The following is a 21,548-nucleotide window of genomic DNA, read 5'->3' on the forward strand; positions in this document are numbered from 1 at the left end:
TGGATAGAGGATTGGTTAACTAACAGAGAATAAAGAGTGGGCGTAAATGGGTGCTTTTCTGGTTGGTGATCAGTGACTAGTGGTGTGCCTCAGGGATCAGTGTTGGGACTGCAATTGTTTACGATTTACATAGATGATTTGGAGTTGGGGACCAAGTGTAGTGTGTCAAAATTCGCAGATGACACTAAGATGAGTGGCAGAGCAAAGTGTGCAAAGGGTTATAGATAATCTGAGTGAGTGGGTGAGGGTCTGGCAGATGGAGTACAATGTTGGTAAATGTGAGGTCACCCATTTTGGTAGGAATAACAGCAAAATGGACTATTATTTAAATGGTAAAAAATTGCATCATGCTGCTGTGCAGAGGAACCTGGGTATCCTTGTGCATGAATCACAAAGAGTTGGTTTGCAGGTGCAGCAGGTAATTAAGGTGGCAAATGGAATTTTGCTAGAGGGATGGAGTTTAAAAACAGCGAGGTTATGTTGCAGCTGTATAAGGTGCTGGTGAGGCCACACCTGGAGTACTATGTACGGTTTTGGTCTCCTTACTTGAGAAAGGATATACTGGCACTGGAGGGGGTGCAGAGGAGATTCACTAGGTTGATTCCGGAGTTGAGAGGTTTGGCTTATGAGAAGAGACTGAGTAGACTGGGGCTATACTCATTGGAATTCAGAAGAATGAGGGGAGATCTTATAGAAACATATAAGATTATGAAGGGAATAGATAAGATAGAAGCAGAGAAGTTTTTCCACTGGCGGGTGAAACTAGAACTAGGGGGCATGGCCTTAAAATGCCCACTTCTGTTACTCACAGGTGACCAATTGTTTTATTTGAATCTTGCCTGTGACCTATTTTACTGTGGAATATATCAGAGTAGCCAGATCCTTTTCTTCTTAACAGAAAAGTCAGTGTACTCCCCAATAGCAAGCGCAGGATATAGATCAGGAATGGACATCCTGTTTGCGTTTTAATCATTCTACCTCTTCCTTAACTGGTTAAGGCCAGGTGAGATGCAAATGACTTGACTTCAAGGTTGCATTTGACTGAGTGTGGTATCAAGGAGCCCGCGCAAAAATTGGAAAGGGGGGGAAAGCTCTGTACTGCTTGGGGTCATACCTAGCACAAAAGAAGATGGTTGTGGTTGTTATAAGCCAATCATCTTAGCCCCAGGACATTGCTGCATGAGTTACTCAAGATACTATCCCAGGCACAACCATTTTGATTCAAGTTCTTTGAAGATGTAACCAGCAGGGTGGATAAAGTAGATGGCTGAAGTAGATTTGGATTTCCAAAAGGCATTCAACAAGGTGCTACATAAAAGGTTACTGCTTATGAGCGAATGGTGTTGGGAGGTAATATCATAGTGAGGATAGAGGATTCTCTTTCAGAAAAGTTTAATCCAGATTGTTTTACACACTCTGGGAATTAATTTTTAAATAAACTTCTGGAAGGTTTAATCTTGTACGAATAGAGAATTGGCTAACTCACAGGGATCAACGTTTCAGCCTCAACTATGACGATCTACATTAGTAGCTTTGATGAAAGGACTGGCTGGATTGTAACCAAATTTGCTGTTGATGCAGAGGTAGGTGTAGGACAGCAAGTTGTGAGGAGGATACTAAGAGCCTGCAAAGGGATAGGGATAGGTTAAGTGAGTGGGCAAAAAATTGGCTGATGGAGTATGATGTGGATAATGTGAGGTTGTTCACTGTAGCAGACAGAATAGAAATGCAGAATATTCATAGAATCACGGAATTGTTATGGTGCAAAAGGCCATTCAGCTCATCGCCTCTGCACCGGCTCTTTGAATGCATTGTGCCATTTCCCCACCTTCTCCCATAATGCTCCACAGGCTTTTTCAGATACCAATCTAATTCCCTTTTGAATGCCTTGATCGAACCTGCTTCCACCTCAATCTCAGGCAGCTCATTCCAGACCTTTACCACTTACTGTGTGGAAAAAGTGTTTCCTCATGTCAGCTTTGCTGCCAATTATTTGAATTCTGTACTCTCTCAATGAAGGGAGACTACAGAATTCTACAGGACAGAGGGATCTGAGTGTACATGAATCAGAAAAGTTAGCATGAATGTACAGTAATTAGAAAAGCAAGTGGAATGTTAGACCTTATTGCAAGGGGGTGGAGTATGATAGTTGGCAGGTCTTGCTACAAAAGTCCCTGAGTATCCATCCTATCTATACCTCTCATAATTTTGTATACTTCTGATAGGTTGCCCCTCAGCCTCCGTCTTTCTATTGAAAACAATCCGAGTTTATCCAACTTTCCCTCTACCTAAAATCCTCCAGAAGGTTTCATCCTGGAAACCTTCTTTGCACCCTCTCCAAGGCATCCACGTCCCTCTGGTAGTGTGGCAACTAGAGCTGCACGCAATATTCTAAATGCTGCCTAACCATAACCTAACTTGGCAATTTTTATACTCAATGCCTCGGCTGATGAAGGCATGCATGCTGTATGCTTTCTTGACTGCCTTATCCACCTTTGTTGCCACTTTCAGGAATCCATGGACCTGTACACCCAGATCCCTCTGAATGTCAATGCTCCTAAGGGTTCTGCCATTCACTGTATAATGCGCACCTGAATTTGGTCTTCCAAAATGCATCACCTCACATTTGTCTGGATTAAACTCATCTGCCATTTCTCTGCCCAGGTCTGTAACCTATCTATAATCCTGCTGTATCCTTTGACAATCCTCGTCACTATCTGCAGTTCAACCAATTTTTGTGTCATCCGCAAACTTACTAATCAGACCACCTATATTTTCTTCCAGATCATTTATATTTTACAAACAACAAAGGTCTTAGCACTGATCCCTGTGGAACACCACTAGCTGCTGATCTCCATTCTGTAAAGCACCCTTCCACCGCTACTTTGTCTTCAACGACCAAGCCAGTTCTGTATCCATCTAGCCAGCACACCCCAGATCCCATGAGACTTTACATTTTGTACCAGCCTGCCACGAGGGACCTTGTGAAATGTTTTACTAAAGTCCTTGTAGACAACATCTACTGCCTTTCCCTCATCAATCATTCTTGTCACCACCTCAAAAATTTCAATCAAGTTGGTGAGACATGAGCTTTCCTTCACAAAACCATGCTGCCTGTCACTAACAAATCCTGTCTCTCAGAATCTTCTCCAACAGTTTCCTCACCACCCTGTAATTACATGGATTATCTCTGTTTCCCCTCTGAAACAGCATTAGCCATTCTCCCATCCTCTGGAACCTCGCCTGTGGCCAAAGAGAATGCAACAATATCAGTTAAGGCCCCAGCTAATTCCTCCCTTGTCTCCCACAGTATTCTGGGATAGATCCCATCTGACTCTGGGGACTTGTCTACCTTAATGCATTTTAAGACACCCAACACTTCCTACTTCATTATGTTTACCTGCCCAAGAGTATTTACACACCCTTCCCTAACTTCAACATCCCCCGTGTCCCTGTTTTTGGTGAATGCCGATGCAAAGTACTCTTATATTCTCTCATAATAGTTTTCTTCCCCGGCGAGCAGCAGAGGCTGGATCATTGATTTTTGATTGACAAGAGACTTATGGGAGATGGGCAGGAAAGTGGAATTCAGGCCACAATCCGATCAGTCATTATTTTACTGAATAGTGGAACAAGCTTGGTGGACCAGATCTTATGGCCTTATTTAAACACCAGAATGTACACATGCCGTGCAACAATTCAGGTTCAGGACTTCATTGAGCTGTCATATTTCACGATTACTATATGAGTGCTCAGATTATATATTTCTTGATTCCATATTGAGCGCATAGAGTTTTGCACTAATTTTTCCACATTCCATGCAGATGACCAAAAAATTCATATTTCATCAAAGGGACAAAAAAACGACATTTGAATCACATGAATCCAACACAAATTCATTTAGCTCTTCTGAATCTCATCATTCTGTTCCCATGGTTATATTGCTCTGATTATATACCCTTCAGATTCTTCTGAGCATTTAATTACCATAACGCAAGTAACCAAATTAACATACCCCAGACTATCATGCTGAGTGAATTCTCCACATTTCATCAGCCTTTTTATTTGAGATGAGACCTTCGTCTTTGGCCTGTTTAAAAAAGCATTTGTGTTCAGCAGAACACTGATTTAACTCATCATATGCAGATCCCAGTAAAAGGCCAGGACATGAAGATAATTAGGTAGTGGGCATTCCCACATCACCTGAACTACATTGTGGCTGTATTTTCACCACATGGACTACACCAGTTCAAGTCGTGCCTTACCACTACCTTTTCGAGGGCAGTTAGAGATGGGCAATAAATACTGATCTTGCCAAGTGAACAGACACCTCATAAATCAAATTTTAAAAGTTGTAGTTGCCTGGAATTAAACTGGACCCTTATTGTTCCATGTACTGTTAAATACTGGATGATATCTGTATGCACATGGATAGAGAAGGGACAGGAATGGTTGTTGCAGGTTCAGATGTTTCAGTAAAATCAGGGAAGGTGGTAAAAGAGGGGGAGGTGTGGCATTGTTAGTCAAGGACAGTATTACGGTGGCAGAAAGGACGTTTGATGAGGACTCGTCTACTGAGGTAGTACGGGTTGAGGTTAGAAACAGGAAAGGAGAGGTCACCCTGTTGGGAGTTTTCTATAGGTCTCCAAAACGTTCTAGAGATGTAGAGGAAAAGATTGCAAAGATGATTCTGGATAGGAACGAAAGTAACAGGGTAGTTGTTATGGGGGACTTTAACTTTACAAATATTGACTGGAAACGCGATAGTTCGAGTACTTTAGATGGGTCAGTTTTTGTCCAATGTGTGCAGGAGGGTTTCCTAACACAGTATGTAGATCGACCAACAAGAGGCGAGGCCACATTGGATTTGGTACTGGGTAATGAACCAGGCCAGGTGTTAGATTTGGAGGTAGGTGAGCACTTTGCTGATAGTGACCACAATTCGGTTACGTTTACTTTAGCGATGGAAAGAGATAGGTATATACCGCAGGGCAAGTGTTGTAGCTGGGGGAAAGGAAATTATGATGCGATTAGGCGAGATTTAGGATGCATAGGATGGGGAAGAAATCTGCAGGGGATGGGCACAATTGACATGTGGAGCTTGTTCAAGGAACAGCTACTGCGTGTCCTTGATAAGTAGAACATAGAACATAGAACATTACAGCGCAGAACAGGCCCTTCGGCCCACGATGTTGCACCGACCAGTTAAAAAAAAAAACTGTGACCCTCCAACCTAAACCAATTTCTTTTCGTCCATGAACCTATCTACGGATCTCTTAAACGCCCCCAAACTAGGCGCATTTACAACTGATGCTGGCAGGGCATTCCAATCCCTCACCACCCTCTGGGTAAAGAACCTACCCCTGACATCGGTTCTATAACTACCCCCCCTCAATTTAAAGCCATGCCCCCTCGTGCTGGATTTCTCCATCAGAGGAAAAAGGCTATCACTATCCACCCTATCTAAACCTCTAATCATCTTATATGTTTCAATAAGATCCCCTCTTAGCCGCCGCCTTTCCAGCGAAAACAATCCCAAATCCCTCAGCCTCTCCTCATAGGATCTCCCCTCCATACCAGGCAACATCCTGGTAAACCTCCTCTGCACCCTCTCCAAAGCCTCCACATCCTTCCTGTAATGTGGGGACCAGAACTGCACACAGTACTCCAAGTGCGGCCGCACCAGAGTTGTGTACAGTTGCAACATAACGCTACGACTCCTAAATTCAATCCCCCTACCAATAAACGCCAAGACACCATATGCCTTCTTAACAACCTTATCTACTTGATTCCCAACTTTCAGGGATCTATGCACACATACACCTAGATCCCTCTGCTCCTCCACACTATTCAAAGTCCTCCCGTTAGCCCTATACTCAACACATCTGTTATTCCTACCAAAGTGAATTACCTCACACTTCTCCGCATTAAACTCCATCCGCCACCTCTCGGCCCAACTTTGCAACCTGTCTAAGTCTTCCTGCAAACTACGACACCCTTCCTCACTGTCTACCACACCACCGACTTTGGTGTCATCAGCAAATTTGCTAATCCACCCAACTATACCCTCATCCAGATCATTAATAAATATTACAAACAGCAGTGGCCCCAAAACAGATCCCTGAGGTACACCACTTGTAACCGCACTCCATGATGAATATTTACTATCAACCACCACCCTCTGTTTCCTATCCGCTAGCCAATTCCTGATCCAATTTCCTAGAACACCCCCAATCCCATACATCTGCATTTTCTGCAGAAGCCTACCATGGTGAACCTTATCAAACGCCTTACTAAAATCCATATATACCACGTCCACTGCCTTGCCCCCATCCACCTCCTTGGTCACTTTCTCAAAAAACTCAATAAGGTTAGTAAGGCACGACCTACCTGCCACAAAACCATGCTGACTATCACCTATCAATTCATTACTCTCCAAATAACTATAAATCCTATCCCTTATAATTTTTTCCAACATCTTGCCGACAACAGAAGTGAGACTCACCGGTCTATAATTCCCGGGGAAGTCTCTGTTCCCCTTCTTAAACAATGGGACAACATTCGCTAACCTCCAATCTTCTGGTACTATACCAGAGGCCAACGACGACCTGAAGATCAGAGCCAGAGGCTCTGCAATCACTTCTCTTGCCTCCCAGAGAATCCTTGGATAAATCCCATCCGGACCAGGGGATTTATCTATTTTCAGACCCTCCAGAATATCCTGCACATCCTCCCTATCAACTGTAATACTGTCTATTCTACTCCCCTGCAACCCAGTGTCCTCCTCAGCTATATTCATGTCCCCTTGCGTGAACACCGAAGAGAAATATTGGTTCAATGCTTCACCAATCTCCTCCGGTTCCACACATAACTTCCCTCTGCCATCTATAACTGGCCCTAAACTTGCCCTAACCAACCTTCTGTTCTTGACATACCTATAGAACGCCTTAGGATTCTCTTTAACCCTATCCGCCAAAGTCTTCTCATGTCCCCTTTTAGCCCTTCTAAGCTCGCTCTTCAACTCCCTCTTAGCCAATCTAAAGCTTTCTAGTGCACTACCCGAGTGCTCACGTCTCATCCGAACATAAGCCTCCTTTTTCTTTTTAACCAACAAAGAAACTTTTTTGGTGCACCACGGTTCCCTAGCCCTACCAATTCCTCCTTGCCTGACAGGGACATACCTATCACAGACTCGCAGTAGCTGCTCCTTGAAAAAACTCCACATGTCGGACGTTCCCAGTCCCTGTAATCTCCTAGTCCAACCTATGTTTCCTAATTCTCTCCTAATAGCCTCATAATTACCCTTCCCCCAGCTAAAACCACTGGCCCGAGGTTCATGCCTATCCCTTTCCATCACTAATGTGAACGTAACCGAATTGTGGTCACTATCACCAAAATGCACACCAACTTCCAAGTCTAGCACCTGGTCTGGCTCATTTCCCAGCACCAGATCCAATATAGCCTCACCTCTAGTTGGCCTGTCTACATACTGAGTCAAAAAACCTTCCTGCACGCTTTGAACAAAAACTGACCCCTCTAACGAGCTAGAGCTATAACAATTCCAGTCAATATGAGTCAAGTTAAAATCCCCCATAACAATTGCCCTATTACTTTCACTCCTAAGCAGGATTGACTCCGCAATCCTTTCCTCAACCTCTCTAGAACTTTTAGGAGGTCTATAAAAGACTCCCAACAGGGTGACCTCTCCTCTCCTATTTCTAATCTCCGCCCATACTACCTCAACAGATAAGTCCTCATCAAACCTCCTCTCTGACACTGTGATACAATCTCTGACCAATAATGCTACCCCTCCCCCTCTTCTACCTCCTTCCCTACTTCGACTAAAACATTTGAACCCCGGGACCTGCAGCATCCATTCCTGCCCCTGCTCTATCCATGTCTCTGAAATAGCCACAACATCGAAGTCCCAGGTACTGATCCACGCTGCAAGTTCACCCACTTTATTGCGAATACTCCTGGCATTGAAGTATACACATTTCAAACCCTGCTCCACCCCACCTCTGCAATGCCGTGCATTGCAGTCCCCATCCATGCATCCCTCACTTTCAGCCCCACTACTCAGGATCCCTCCCCCCCCCCGAATCAGTTTAAACCTCCCTGCATGGCCTTAGCAAATTTACCCCCCAGGATATTGGTCCCCTTCTGATTAAGGTGTAGACCATCCTTCTCATAGAGGTCACACCTTCCCCAGTACGAGCCCCAATTGCTTAAGTACCTGAACCCCTCCCTCCTGCACCATCCCCTCAGCCATGAATTCAAACCTTCCCTCTCCCTATTCCTCTCTAAACTATCCCGTGGTACAGGCAAGAGTCCAGAGATAACCACTCTGTCAGTCTTGGCCTTTAGTTTCCACCCCAACTCCATAAATCCCTGCCTAATATCCCCTTCCCCTATCCTCCCTATGTCGTGTGTCCCCACATGTACAATAACTTGTGGTTTATCTCCCTCCCCCCTAAGAGTCCTGAATACCCTGTCAGACACATCCCGGACCCCAGCCCCTGGTAGGCAACACACCAACCCTGAGTCCCTACCTTTAGTTCCTGTCTATCCCTAATCAAATATGTACCTGTCAGGCAGGGAGGAAGTGGTCGAGCGAGGGAACCGTGGTTTACTAAAGAAGTTGAATCTCTTGTGAAGAGGAAGAAGGAGACTTATGTAAAGATGAGACATGAAGGTTCAGTTAGGGCGCTTGAGAGTTACAAGTTAGCCAGGAAGGACCTGAAGAGAGAGCTAAGAAGAGCCAGGAGGGGACATGAGAAGTCTTTGGCAGGTAGGATCAAGGAAAACGCTAAAGCTTCCTATAGGTATGTCAGGAATAAAAGAATGACTAGGGTAAGATTAGGGCCAGTCAAGGACAGTAGTGGGAAGTTGTGCGTGGAGTCCGAAGAGACAGGAGAGGCGCTAAATGAATATTTCTCGTCCGTATTCACACAGGAAAAAGACAATGTTGTTGAGGAGAATACTGAGATACAGGCTATTAGACGAGACGGGATTGAGGTTCATAAGGAGGAGGTGTTAGCAATTCTGGAAAGTGTGAAAATAGATAAGTCCCCTGGGCCGGATGGGATTTATCCTAGGATTCTCTGGGAAGCTAGGGAGGAGATTGCAGAGCCTTTGGCTTTGATCTTTATGTTGTCATTGTCTACAGGAATAGTGCCAGAAGACTGGAGGATAGCAAATGTTGTCCCCTTGTTCAAGAAGGGGAGTAGAGACAGCCCTGGTAATTATAGACCAGTGAGCCTTACTTCTGTTGTGGGCAAAGTTTTGGAAAGGATTATAAGAGAGGATTTATAATCATCTAGAAAGGAACAATTTGATTAGGGATAGTCAATACGGTTTTGTGGAAGGTAGGTCGTGCCTCACAAACCTTATTGAGTTCTTTGAGAAGGTGACCAAAGAGGCGAATGAGGGTAAAGCAGTTGATGTGGTGTATATATGGATTTCAGTAAAGCGTTTGATAAGGTTCCCCACGGTAAGCTATTGCAGAAAATACGGAAGCATGGGATTGAGGGTGATTTTGCGGTTTGGATCAGAAATTGGCTAGCTGTAAGAAGACAGAGGGTGGTGGTTGATGGGAAATGTTCATCCTGGAGTTCAGTTACTCGTGGTGTACCACAAGGATCTGTTTTGGGGTCACTGCTGTTTGTCATTTTTATAAATGACCTGGATGAGGGTGTAGAAGGCTGGGTTAGTAAATTTGTGGATGACACTAAAGTCGGTGGAGTTGTGGACAGTGCGGAAGGATGTTGCAGGTTACAGAGGGACACACATAAGCTGCAGAGCTGGGCTGAGAGGGGCAAATGGAGTTTAATGCGGAAAAGTGTGAGGTGATTCACTTTGGAAGGACTAACAAGAATACAGAGTACTGGGCTAATGGTAAGATACTTGGTAGTGTGGATGAGCAGAGAGATCTCGGTGTCCATGTGCATAGATCCCTGAAAGTTGGCACCCAGGTTGATAGGGTTGTTAAGAAGGCGTACTGTGTGTTAGCTTTTATTGGTAGAGGGATTGAGTTTCGGAGCCATGATGTCATGTTGCAGCTGTGTAAAACTCTGGTGCGGCCGCACTTGGAGTATTGCGTACAGTTCTGGTCGCCGCATTATCGGAAGGATGTGGAAGCATTGGAAAGGGTGCAGAGGAGATTGACCAGGATGTTGCCTGGTATGGTGGGAAGGTCTTCTGAGGAAAGGCTGAGTGACTTGAGGCTGCTTTCGTTGGAGAGAAGAAGGTTGAGAGGTGACTTAATAGAGGCATACAAGATGATCAGATGATTAGATAGGGTGGACAGTGAGAGCCTTTTTCCTCGGATGGTGTTGGCGAGCACGAGGGGACATAGCTTTAAATTGAGGGGTGAGAGATATAGGACAGATGTCAGAGGTAGGTTCTTTACTCAGAGAGTAGTAAGGGCGTGGAATGCCCTGCCTGCAACAGTAGTGGACTCGTCAACATTAAGGGCATTTAAAGGGTCATTGGATAAACATATGGATGATATTGGAATAGTGTAGGTTAGATGGGCTTTAGATTGGTTTCACAGGTCGGCGCAACATTGAGGGCTGAAGGGCCTGTACTGCGCTGTTATGTTCTATCAGTAAAACTTATACCTATTATGTCATATGGTTACAGTACAGAAAAAGGCTCTTTGGTCTGTCATGTCCGTGCTGGCTCTCTGCAAGAGCAACTCGCTTCGTCTTATTTCCCACTCTTTCCCTGAAGCCAGCAAATATTTCTCTTGAGTTGCTTATCCAATTCCCCTTTGAAGGCCACGACTGAATCTACATCCTCTACACCCTAAGACAGTGCATCCCTGATCCTAACTGCTTGCTGCATAGAAAAGATTGTCCTTATATCTTTCATCTTAAATCTGTTACCTTGGGTTCTTGAATCTTTGCCAATGGGAACAGTTTCTCTCCATCTACTCTGTCTAGACCCTTTATGATTTTGAACACTTCTACTTATCAGCTCTCAACTTTTCCTTCTCCAAGTGAAACTACCAAGCCCCTCTCATCTACCAAAGTAATTGAAGAGCTTCATCCCTGGAACCATTCTTGTAAATTTTTTCTGCACACGCCAAAGCCTTCACATCCTTCTCAACTGTGGTTCCCAGAACAATACTTTGGTTGAGTTCAAACCAATGTTTTATAAAGGTTTATACCCTATGCTTCTATTAAAGCCTGGATCCTGTATGCCTTTTTAACCACTTTCTCAACCTGCCTGACATTGGGTCTTCCTCCTTTCTAAGTTCAATATAAAAAGTTGCTGAGTTCCTTCTCTGTCTGGACATGCTGGTGACTTGAGTTAATCCTTTCCCTATTTTGTATCTGACACTAACCTAGTCTGATGAAAGATAGTCACCGAATGTGAGATGACAGAACAAGGCTGTCGCTGCATGAAGTTGCTGAGTAACATGGTGGGGGTAGAGGAGAAACATGGCAGTTTTTGGGCCAGGGCAGTCCTGAGCTGGAACATAGCAGTTGGAACTGTGGCAGAGGAATCAGAGATTCAGAACATGAACTGGGAAAACAGTGTCTGACACATGAAATGCCATCACATCAACACCAGATGATGAGTGTCGTCGGATCCAGTTGGACAAAATCCAAGATGTGTTCATGTCTTGGAGCATCCATTAAATGGATTTCGCTGGGTCATGTTTGCTCAGGTGGTTGGATCACATCTAGTGATTAGATGGTGTCTCTTTTTGGTTAAAACAACACTTATAGTAACAGGGTAAGGCCATTTGGTTCCTAGTCTGTTCTGCCATCAGGCTCTTGTGTGGGAAAAATGCCTGAATCCTAAATTTCCTCCAGCACTGCATTTTCCTATATCCTTTAACGCAGCCTCTAAGGGGAGGCAATAGTGTGGTGGCATTGTCACTACCAGTATTCCAGAGACCCAGGCTAATGCTCTGGGTAACGCTCTCACAACAACAGATAGTGAAACAACAGATTGTGGACATTAAGAAAGAGGATGTGTTGGAAATTGTGAATAGTATCAAGATAGATAAGTCGCCGGGACCGGATGGGATGTACCCCAGGTTACTGTGGGAGGCGAAGGAAGAGATTGCAGAGCCTCTGGCGATGATCTTTGCGTCGTCGATGGAGACGGGAGAGGTTCCGGAGGATTGCGGATGTGGTTCCTATATTCAAGAAAGGGAATAGGGATAGCCCAGGAAATTACCGACTGGTGAGTCTAACCTCAGTGGTTTGTAAGTTGATGAAGATCCTGAGGGACAGGATTTATGAAGATTTAGAGAAGTTTAGTATGCTCAAAAGTAGTCAGCACGGCTTTGTCAAAGGCAAATCGTGCCTTACGAGCCTGGTGGAGTTCTTTGAAAATGTGACTAAACACATTGACGAAGGAAAAGCGGTAGATGTGGTTTACATGGACTTCAGCAAGGCGTTCGATAAGGTCCCCCATGCAAGACTTCTCGAGAAAGTGAGAGGGCATGGGATCCAAGGGGCTGTCGCCTTGTGGATCCAGAACTGGCTTGCCTGCAGAAGGCAGAGAGTGGTTGTAGATGGGTCTTTTTCTGAATGAAGGTCGGTCACCAGTGGAGTGCCCCTTGGATCTGTTCTGGGACCCTTGATGTTTGTCATTTTCATAAATGACCTGGATGAGGAAGTGGAGGGATGGGTTGGTAAGTTTGCCGACGACACGAAGGTTGGTGGTGTTGTGGATAGTTTGGAGGGATGTCAGAAGCTGCAGCGTGACATAGATAGGATGCAAGACTGGGCGGAGAAGTGGCAGATGGACTTCAACCCGGATAAATGTGTAGTGGTCCATTTGGGCATGTCAAATGGGATGAAGGAGTATAATATCAAGGGTAAGACTCTTAGCAGTGTAGAGGATCAGAAGGACCTTGGGGTCCGGGTCCATAGGACTCTTAAATCGGCCTCGCAGGTGGAGGTAGTGGTTAAGAAGGTGTATGGTGTGCTGGCCTTCATCAATTGAGGGATTGAGTTTGGGAGTTGGGAGATAATGATGCAGCTTTATAAGACCCTCGTCAGACCCCACTTGGAGTACTGTGTTCAGTTCTGGTCGCCTCATTACAGGGGGGATGTGGAAATGATTGAAAGGGTGCAGAGGAGATTTACAAGGATGTTGCCTGGATTGAGTGGCATGCCTTATGAGGATAGGCTGAGGGAGCTCGGTCTTTTCGAAGAGACGAAGGATGAGAGGTGACCTGATACAAGATGTTGAGAGGTATAGATCGGGTGGATTCTCGGAGGCTTTTTCCCAGGGCTGAAATGGCTGCTACGAGAGGACACAGGTTTAAGGTGCTGGGGAGTAGGTACAGAGGAGATGACAGGGGTAAGTTTTTCAGTCAGAGGGTGATGGGTGAGTAGAATCGGCTGCTGTCAGTGGTGGTGGAGGCAAACTTGATAGGGTCTTTTAAGAGACTTCTGGATGAGTACATGGGACTTAATAGGATTGAGGGTTATAGGTAAGCCTATATATAAGCCTAGGTAGGTAGGGACATGACTGGCGCAACTTGTGGGGCGAAGGGCCTGTTTGTGCTGTATTGTTTCTATGTTCTAACAGATAGTGAAATTGAATTCAATAAAAATATGGAATTTGAACTCTTAAAGCTGGTAATGATTGTTGTAAAAACCCATCTGGTTCACTAATGTCTTTTAGGGAAAGAAATCTGTTGTTCTTTCCTGGTCTGCCCAAAATGTGACTTCAGATCCACAGCAATGTGCTTGACTCTTAAGTGATTTAACAAGGCAATTAGCAGTGAGCAATAAACGTTTGTCCAGCAACACCCAAATTCCATTAATGAATAAAAAACATGTTTGTCCTGTAACCTGAGATATCCCTCTTCAGTGTTGTCCATCTCTCTAATTTGATACCACCAAAGAATGTACATGCATATGCTATAATATAGAAGTCCCAGATTGCTGGTATACATGACTCTCCACTTCTATTGGAAAAAACATTTATTCTTCCTGCTCTTTACCTGCTGTCCCCTAGCCAAATTTGAATTGTTGTTTCCCTTTAAAACCACCACATTATTTTACACCTGCGACTTCACTGTTCCGTCTGGGACCACTTCAGAAGCATTTGATTGGCTGTGAAGTAAGTGCTTATCACAGTGTGAAAGGCACTATATGAATGCAAGTCTTTGTTTCTCAGCCACGATCAATGCCAGTGAAGATAATCTGATTTTAATGGTAGGTCATTGTGTTATAGCTGGTGGTTGCAACAACCTGTATGGGAATGAAGCATCCAATCTTCAGTCAAAGGAGGTTTGACTTCTGTATTGTGGATGAGGCATCCCAGATCAACCAGCTGATCTGCCTGGGCCCTTTATTTGCTGCTGATCGGTTTGTGCTGGTGGGAGATCATCAACAGCTACCACCTATCATTCAGAGCTCGGATGCCAGGTATGATCTTCAACTTGCTTCAATCTGAGCTGTATTAGAAAACCAGCTAATCTGTAATGAATAGTGTCAAACAGATAAACCATTCTCTCATAGGCGAGACCTTATAAAATGGGTGGTTTGCAACTGAACAGTTCTGGGGGTCAATGCATTTCTTGAGCGGCTAACCATTGCCATGGGGGAGAGTTATATTATTCTGGTGAGGAGGGGGACCAAGATGAAGCATGGGAAGAAGGTAAGAAGATGTGCAGAGACGAGCAGTATGAGTCCAGAAAGAAGAGGGATCAGACGGGAGAAATGGAAAGCAGGCTAAAATTGCTTTGGGGTGCATGTGAGTAAATGCAGGGAGTGTGGTAAATAAAGTTGGTGGGCCGATAGGCATCTTGTCAAATGGGCATGTGAAATTTTGGCAATAATGGAGGAAAATAAGGAGGTAAAAAATAACAGTATTGGCCAAATAAAAACTGACAGCTCTTTAGTGAAGACAGATGAAAAGTGTTCTTAGTACCCCGAGGGTAATGTTTTTGAATGTTCTCAGGCAGACTCTATTTGGTTAAGGTTGAGGACCTGTTTTGTGATTGACTGTATTCTGTCGTCCACCAAATAGTGGAAAGACGGAGAAACAAATCTCAGTGAAATCTATGAAATTGTAGTGAAAATGGGGAACAACAGTTATGCCAAAATAGACTGGGAAGAAAACAATGCAAAAGACAAGGAGGTGGAACATTCTTGAAATCTACTGGAAAATTTCCTTGATCATTTGGTTTCTACTCCAACAAGGAAGAAAGCAATGTTGGGTCTAGCTCTGGGGAATGAGATGGGATGAGTGGAACATATTTCAATGGGAGATCATTAAGGGAAGAGCGATCACTATCATTGTTTACTTGTGGTAAAGGAACTATCAAATATGAAGATATTGAAGTGGTAGAGGGCCAATTTCAGGGAGCTGGAAGGTGATTTGGCCCGGGTGGATTAGAAACAAAGATTTTCGATAACACATGAAATGAGGTGTAGGAGCAGGTAGTTCAGGTACAGAGTAGAACAATTCCTTTGAGGGATTGGGGCAGGAAGGACATCTAAAGCTAGAGATGACCAAAAATTGAGTGATTTAAATAAGACAGAAAATGGAAGTTTATGATAAATTTAAGTTTTGTGATACAATAGAGAATAAAGGCAAACCGAGAAAGTAGAGATCTGAAAACGGGAACAAGGGACAAAGAGAAAAGACCTACAGGTAGTGTAGAAGGAAACATTTAAGTCTTCTACAAACCTATAAATAAAAGGTTCGTCAAAGGAAAGGTGAGGCCGATTAGGGGATAAGGTGTTAAAGGCTAGCAGAGGCTATGGCTGAGATACTGAATCAGTACTTTGTGTATCTCTTCATTGATCAAGAGGAAATAAGTTTTGTAGTTTTCCAGGACAACTTCACTTTGACTTGTAGTTTTGTGAGAAAATCAAACATGCTAGGTAGTTTTTGCTGGTTATCAGTTTCTTGTTTATACCAGTTACTCCCTACAGCCAATGTTCTCTTTAAAATTTGATTGTTGTATGTGGCCTATTTCTTTTGTGCACTGTCCCTTTAAATTTTCCCATACTTGATTTATCACAGCATGGTCTGTGCACCACTGCAACTTAACAGGAGCATTGCTCTAACTGAATACATTCATAGAACCCCTACACCCCATTGAGTCTGCACCGACTCTCTGAAAGAGCATCCCGTTCAGGAATCGAATCAGGTCTCTGGCGCTGTGAGGCAGCAGTGCTATCCACTGTGTCGCCAGTCAGTCAGACAAGAATTTGATTATTTAACCAGTCACACTTTTTTCAGTTTGGGATGATCTCTTACAGTGGGAGGCTCAGCAGAATTTCCGAGCTCACTGCAGTGACATCCCCTCACAACAGTTTCTGTTCTAATTTTAAGTTCTCCAAGAAAGGCCAGTTTTCATGGAGTTGCAACCCCGTGAGTTTTGTGTATTTATTAGAATGTAACCAGTTGTATAACTGATCCCTCTCCTGTTCCAGTGTGCCATGTGCCCTCATGTCCCCCCTGCCCACCTACACACTGTCCACAGTTGCACGCACACGCATGCATGCACATATAAACACACCCGTGCCCACACCTGCAAACCAACACATCATACCCACAAACACATGAACATGGTATCCACAGCTGCACACACCACATCCACACACTGCTAATTTAATGCATTTTGTGTCAACAGAGCTCTGGGAATGGATGAGAGTTTGTTTAAGCATCTGGAGCAAAATTCTCTTGCGGTCGTTCAGCTGAATGTTCAGTACAGAATGAACAGGTAGTTGTTTTGAATACAACACTTGATTTGTTACAAGTGAATTTTACTGTCCCATAATCATTTCAATCCTTTATTAATCTTCACAGTACAATTATGTCACTCAGCAACAAGCTCATATATGAGGGAAAGCTGGTATGTGGCTCAGAACAAGTAGCAACTGCAACATTACAGCTGCCCAAGTGGAGTGAGCTGGCCATACTCGGCCTGCAAGATACCTGGTTACAAGAAGCTCTGGAGCCAAATAAACCTGTTTGTTTCCTTAACACCGAAAAGGTGAGGTAATCTTCAGTTCTGCAGCCATGTAGCCCACAAGCCTTTCAGTTATAGTGTACTGTTCTGTACCTAAACCAACAATGGCATCCATGACACTCAAAGGTATTCACATGCCTATGTCTGGAATCCATCTAATTCAGCAGGGCAGATGCTCAGAGCCCACCTAACTATTCCTATCCTGAAACGTCCCCCATTCCAGCTAACCTCTCCCAGTCCTCTGTTCAAACTCGCCTCCCTTCTACCATAAGACGTTGGAGCAATAGTAGGCCATTCGGCCCATCGAGTCTGCTCATGGCTGATTTGATGTGATAATCCTCAACTCCATTTTCCTGCCATCCTTTAAATCTATTGTCAGCATCTCTCTAATCCCATTGTCCTTTACCATTCTGTAATCTGATCCAGCTCCACAACCTTCAGAAGGCATTTGATAAGGTGCCGCAGACAAGTTTAATTCACAAGGTTAGAGCACATGGGATTAGAGCAATTTATTATCTTGGATAGGTGACTGGCTGATGGACCGAAGATAGAGAGTTGGGATAAATGTTTTTTTTTCTGGATGGCAAGAAGTAACTAGTGGGTGCCACAGAGTTCGGTCCTTGGCCCCCAGCTATTTACAATCTATATCAATGACTTGGATACAGGGATAGAAGGCTCTATAGCCAAATTTGCAGATGACACAAAAATAGGCAGGACAGTAATGAGGAAATAACCGTACAAATAGATATAGATAGGTTAGGAGAGTGGGCCAAAATGTGGCAGAAGGAGTTTAACATGGATAAGAGTGAAGTCATGCATTTTGGTGGGAAAAATGGGAAGAGACTTCAGGGTGTTCCAATGCTAAGGGATTTGAGTGTCCTCGTTCAGGCGTCACAGAAAACTAGCATGCAGGTACAGAAGATAATAAAGAAAGCGAATGGAATGTTGACATTTATAGCTAAAGGAATAGAATATAAAGATAAGGAAGTATTGTTGCAACTATACAAGGCATTGGTGAGGCTGCACCTGGAGCATTGTGCACAGTTTTGGTTCCCTTATTTGAGGAAAGATGTAGTGGCATTGGAGGCAGTTCAGAGGAGGTTCACTAGATTGATTGATTCAAGAGATTAAAGATGAGATCACGGAGTACTTGGAAGTGCATGATAAAATAGGACTGAGTTAGCACGGCTTTGTCAAGGGGAGGTCGTGTCTGACAAATCTGTTAGAATTCTTTGAGGCGGTAACAAGGAAGTTAGATAAAGGAGAACCAGTGGATGGGATTTATTTAGATTTCCAGAAGGCCTTTGACAAAGTAATGCATCGGAGACTGTTAAATAAGTTCAGTGCCCATGGTGTTAAGGGTAAGATCCTGGCATGGATAGTGGATTGGCTGACTGGCAGAAAGCAGAGAGTGGGGAAAAAGGGGTCTATTTCAGGATGGCAGCTGATGACTCGTGGTGTGCCTCGGGTCAGTGCTGGGAACACAACTTTTCACAATGTACATTAGCGATTTGAAAGAAGAAACTGGAGGCACTGTTGCTAAGTTTGTAGATGATACAAAGATATGTAGAAGGACAGGTAGTATTGAGGAAGCAGGGGGCTGCAGAAGGACTTGGACAGGTTAGGAGAGCGGACAAAGAAGTGGCAGATGGAATACAATATGGAAAAGTGTGAGGTTATGCACTTTGGAAGGAGGAATAGAGGCATTGACTATTTTCTAAATGGGAAAATGCTCAGGAAATCAGAAACACAAAGGGACTTGGGAGTCCTTGTTCATGATTCTCTTAAGGTTAACATGCAGGTTCAGTCGGCAGTTAGGAAGGAAAATGCAATGTTAGCATTCATGTCGAGAGGCTAGAATACAAGAGCAGGCTTGTACTTCTGAGGCTGTATAAGGCTCTGGTCAGACCCCATTTGGAGTATTGTGAGCAGTTTTGGGCCCCGTATCTAAGGAAGGATGTGCTGGCCTTGGAAAGGGTCCAGAGGAGGTTCACAAGAATGATCTCTGGAATGAAGAGCTTGTCGCATGAGGAACGGTTGAGGACTCTGCGTCTGTACTCGTTGGAGTTTAGAAGGATGAAGGGAGATCTTATTGAAACTTACAGGATACTGCAAGGCCTGGATAGAGTGGACATGGAGAGAATGTTTCCACTAGTAGGAAAAAGTAGAACCAGAAGGTAGAACCAAAGGGCACAACCTCGGGCTAAAGGGACGATCCTTTAAAACAGAGATTAGGAATTTCTTCTGCCAGAGAATGGTGAATTTGTGGAACCTTTTGCCGCAGAAGGCTGTGGAGACCAGGTCATTGAGTGTCTTTAAGACAGAGATAGATAAGTTCTTGATTGATAAGGGAATCAGGGGTTTTGGGGGAAAGGCAGGAGAATGGGGATGAGAAAAATATCAGCCATGATTGAAAAGCAGAGCAGACTCGATGGGCCGAGTGGCCTAATTTTGCTCCTGTGTTTTATGGTCTTTAAGGGGTTTGTCGTATGAAAGATTGAACAGTTTAGGCCTATACTCTCTGGAACTTAGAAGAATGAGGGAGAGATCAAATTGAGGTATACAAGATGATAAAAGTAAAGTTTATTAGTCATAAGGAGGCTTACATTAACACTGCAGTGAAGTTAGTGTGAAAATCCCTGAGTTGCCACACTCCAGCGCCTGTTCGGGTACACTGAGGGAGAATTTAGCATGGCCAATGCACCTAAGCAGCACATCTTTTGGACTGTGGGAGGAAACCGGAGCACCTGGAGGAAACTCGCGCAGACACGGAGAACGTGCAAACTCCAGACAGCCAGTGACCCGAGCTGGGAATCGAACCCAGGTTCCTGGCGCTGTGAGGCAGCTGTGCTTGCCACCGTGCCACCCCTTTGGATAAAGTAGACGTGGAGCGGATGCTTCCTCTTGTGGGGTATTCTAGGACGAGAGGTCATAGTCTTAGGATAAGGGGTAGCAAATTTAAAACAGAATTGAGGAGAAACTACTCCCAAATGGTTGTGAATCTGTGGAATTCGCTACCCCAAAGTGCAGTGGATGCTGGGACAGTGAGTAAATTTAAGGAGGAGTTAGACAGATTTTTAATTGGTAATGGGTTGAAGGGTTATGGGCAGAAGGCAGGAAAGTAGGGATGAGGAGCGTATCAGTCATGTTCAAATGGCGGAGCAGACTCGATGGGCCTATATCTTATTAACTTATGTCTGCTCGCAACTAATTCTGAGAATCCCCAATTTAGGTCCCTCAGCCATTGGTGACTGTGCTTCAGCTATCTAGTCCCAGGCTCTGGAATTCCCTTCCTACACCTATTCATCTGTCTTTTCTCCCTTAAGACACTCCTCAAAGCCTACCTCTTTGACCAAGCTTTTGGGCATCTGCCCCTCATACTATGTGGCTCAGTGTCAAATGTTGCTGCATGATGTTCCCTGGAAATGCCTTGGGATGTTTTATTATGTTTAAAGTGTTATGTGTGGGTTATATCCTCTGTCTATTGAATAGCATTTGTTACCAGTTATCTGAACAGTGCATTTCATTTGGGTCCTGATGTGTTTGCCTTATTCGCAAGGTACCGGCCCCAGAGACAGACGAACAATGTGGACTGAGTAACCTGACCGAAGCTGAGCTGGTGTACTGCCTGACGACAGTGCTGCTTAAGGTATATGTGTCTGGCTGTGAAGGAACTGCGTGCATCACACTCATCAGTGCTACTGTGAAATAGTGAAGCTAAAAGCACTCTTGACAAAAAAGGCAATCAGTGTTCACAAGTTTCCGTTAATGTTTTTTGCACAACGTTGAATGTCTTCTCAGGTTTATGATTGGTCAAACAGAATTGAGTGAGTTGAGGTACTTGTGATGTCCCAATTTAATTAAAGCTTGTTGGAAACTGTAGTATGTCTGTAAGTATTTAGTGAGCGAGGGTATGCAGGGTTGGAAATTGAATCAGTGACCAAGAAATCAATAGAGAGAGCAAACTTGAAAGAAATATAAAAATACACATTGCAAGGGATTTTCTTAGTATGTAAAAAGGAAGAGAATAGTGAATGTAAATATGTGGGTCCCTTAGAGATAGAGACATGGGAAATTATCATGGGGTAAGGACATGGCAGAAACATTACACAATTATTTTGTGTCTGTCTTCACAATAGAGGACTCAGAAGATTCAAGAAATTGTGGGGAACCAAATTTCCAATGAAAGTGATGAACCTGAGAGTAATTAATATTAGCAAAGGGAAAGTACAGGAGAAATTAATGGGATTGAAATGTGGAAAATACCCAGAGGCCTGATTTCCTTCACCCCAGGACTCTCAAAGATTCAGAGATAGTGAATGCACAGGTTGGATTTCAAAATTTTCTCATTTCTGGAATGGTCCCAATGAATTAGAAAATAGCAAATATCAGCCTGCAATTTAAAAAAGGAGGGAGAAAAATTGGGGAGCTGTTAGCCAGTTAGGCTAACATTAGTAGGCAAAATGTTTAAATCTATTCTTAAGGACACAGAAACAGGGCACTTAGAAAATAACTATGATTTGACAGAGTCAGCATTGTTTTATGAGAATGAAACAGTCTTTGACAAACTTAGTAGAATTATTGA

General features: G+C 44.0%; 1 protein-coding gene across 1 annotated transcript in view; it reads left to right on the plus strand.

Moving 5' to 3' along the window:
- The window catches only part of dna2 (DNA replication helicase/nuclease 2), a 100,664-nt gene that overhangs the window by 68,877 nt on the left and 10,239 nt on the right, over positions 1-21,548 (plus strand). The window contains exons 15-18 of the mRNA XM_078204796.1: positions 14,212-14,405; positions 16,625-16,714; positions 16,801-16,987; positions 20,523-20,612. Of these exons, the coding sequence (XP_078060922.1) occupies positions 14,212-14,405; positions 16,625-16,714; positions 16,801-16,987; positions 20,523-20,612 (561 nt within the window). The remainder of the gene's footprint in view (positions 1-14,211; positions 14,406-16,624; positions 16,715-16,800; positions 16,988-20,522; positions 20,613-21,548) is intronic.

Source organism: Mustelus asterias, unplaced genomic scaffold, assembly GCF_964213995.1.
Source record: "Mustelus asterias unplaced genomic scaffold, sMusAst1.hap1.1 HAP1_SCAFFOLD_451, whole genome shotgun sequence".
Lineage (NCBI taxonomy): Eukaryota > Metazoa > Chordata > Chondrichthyes > Carcharhiniformes > Triakidae > Mustelus > Mustelus asterias.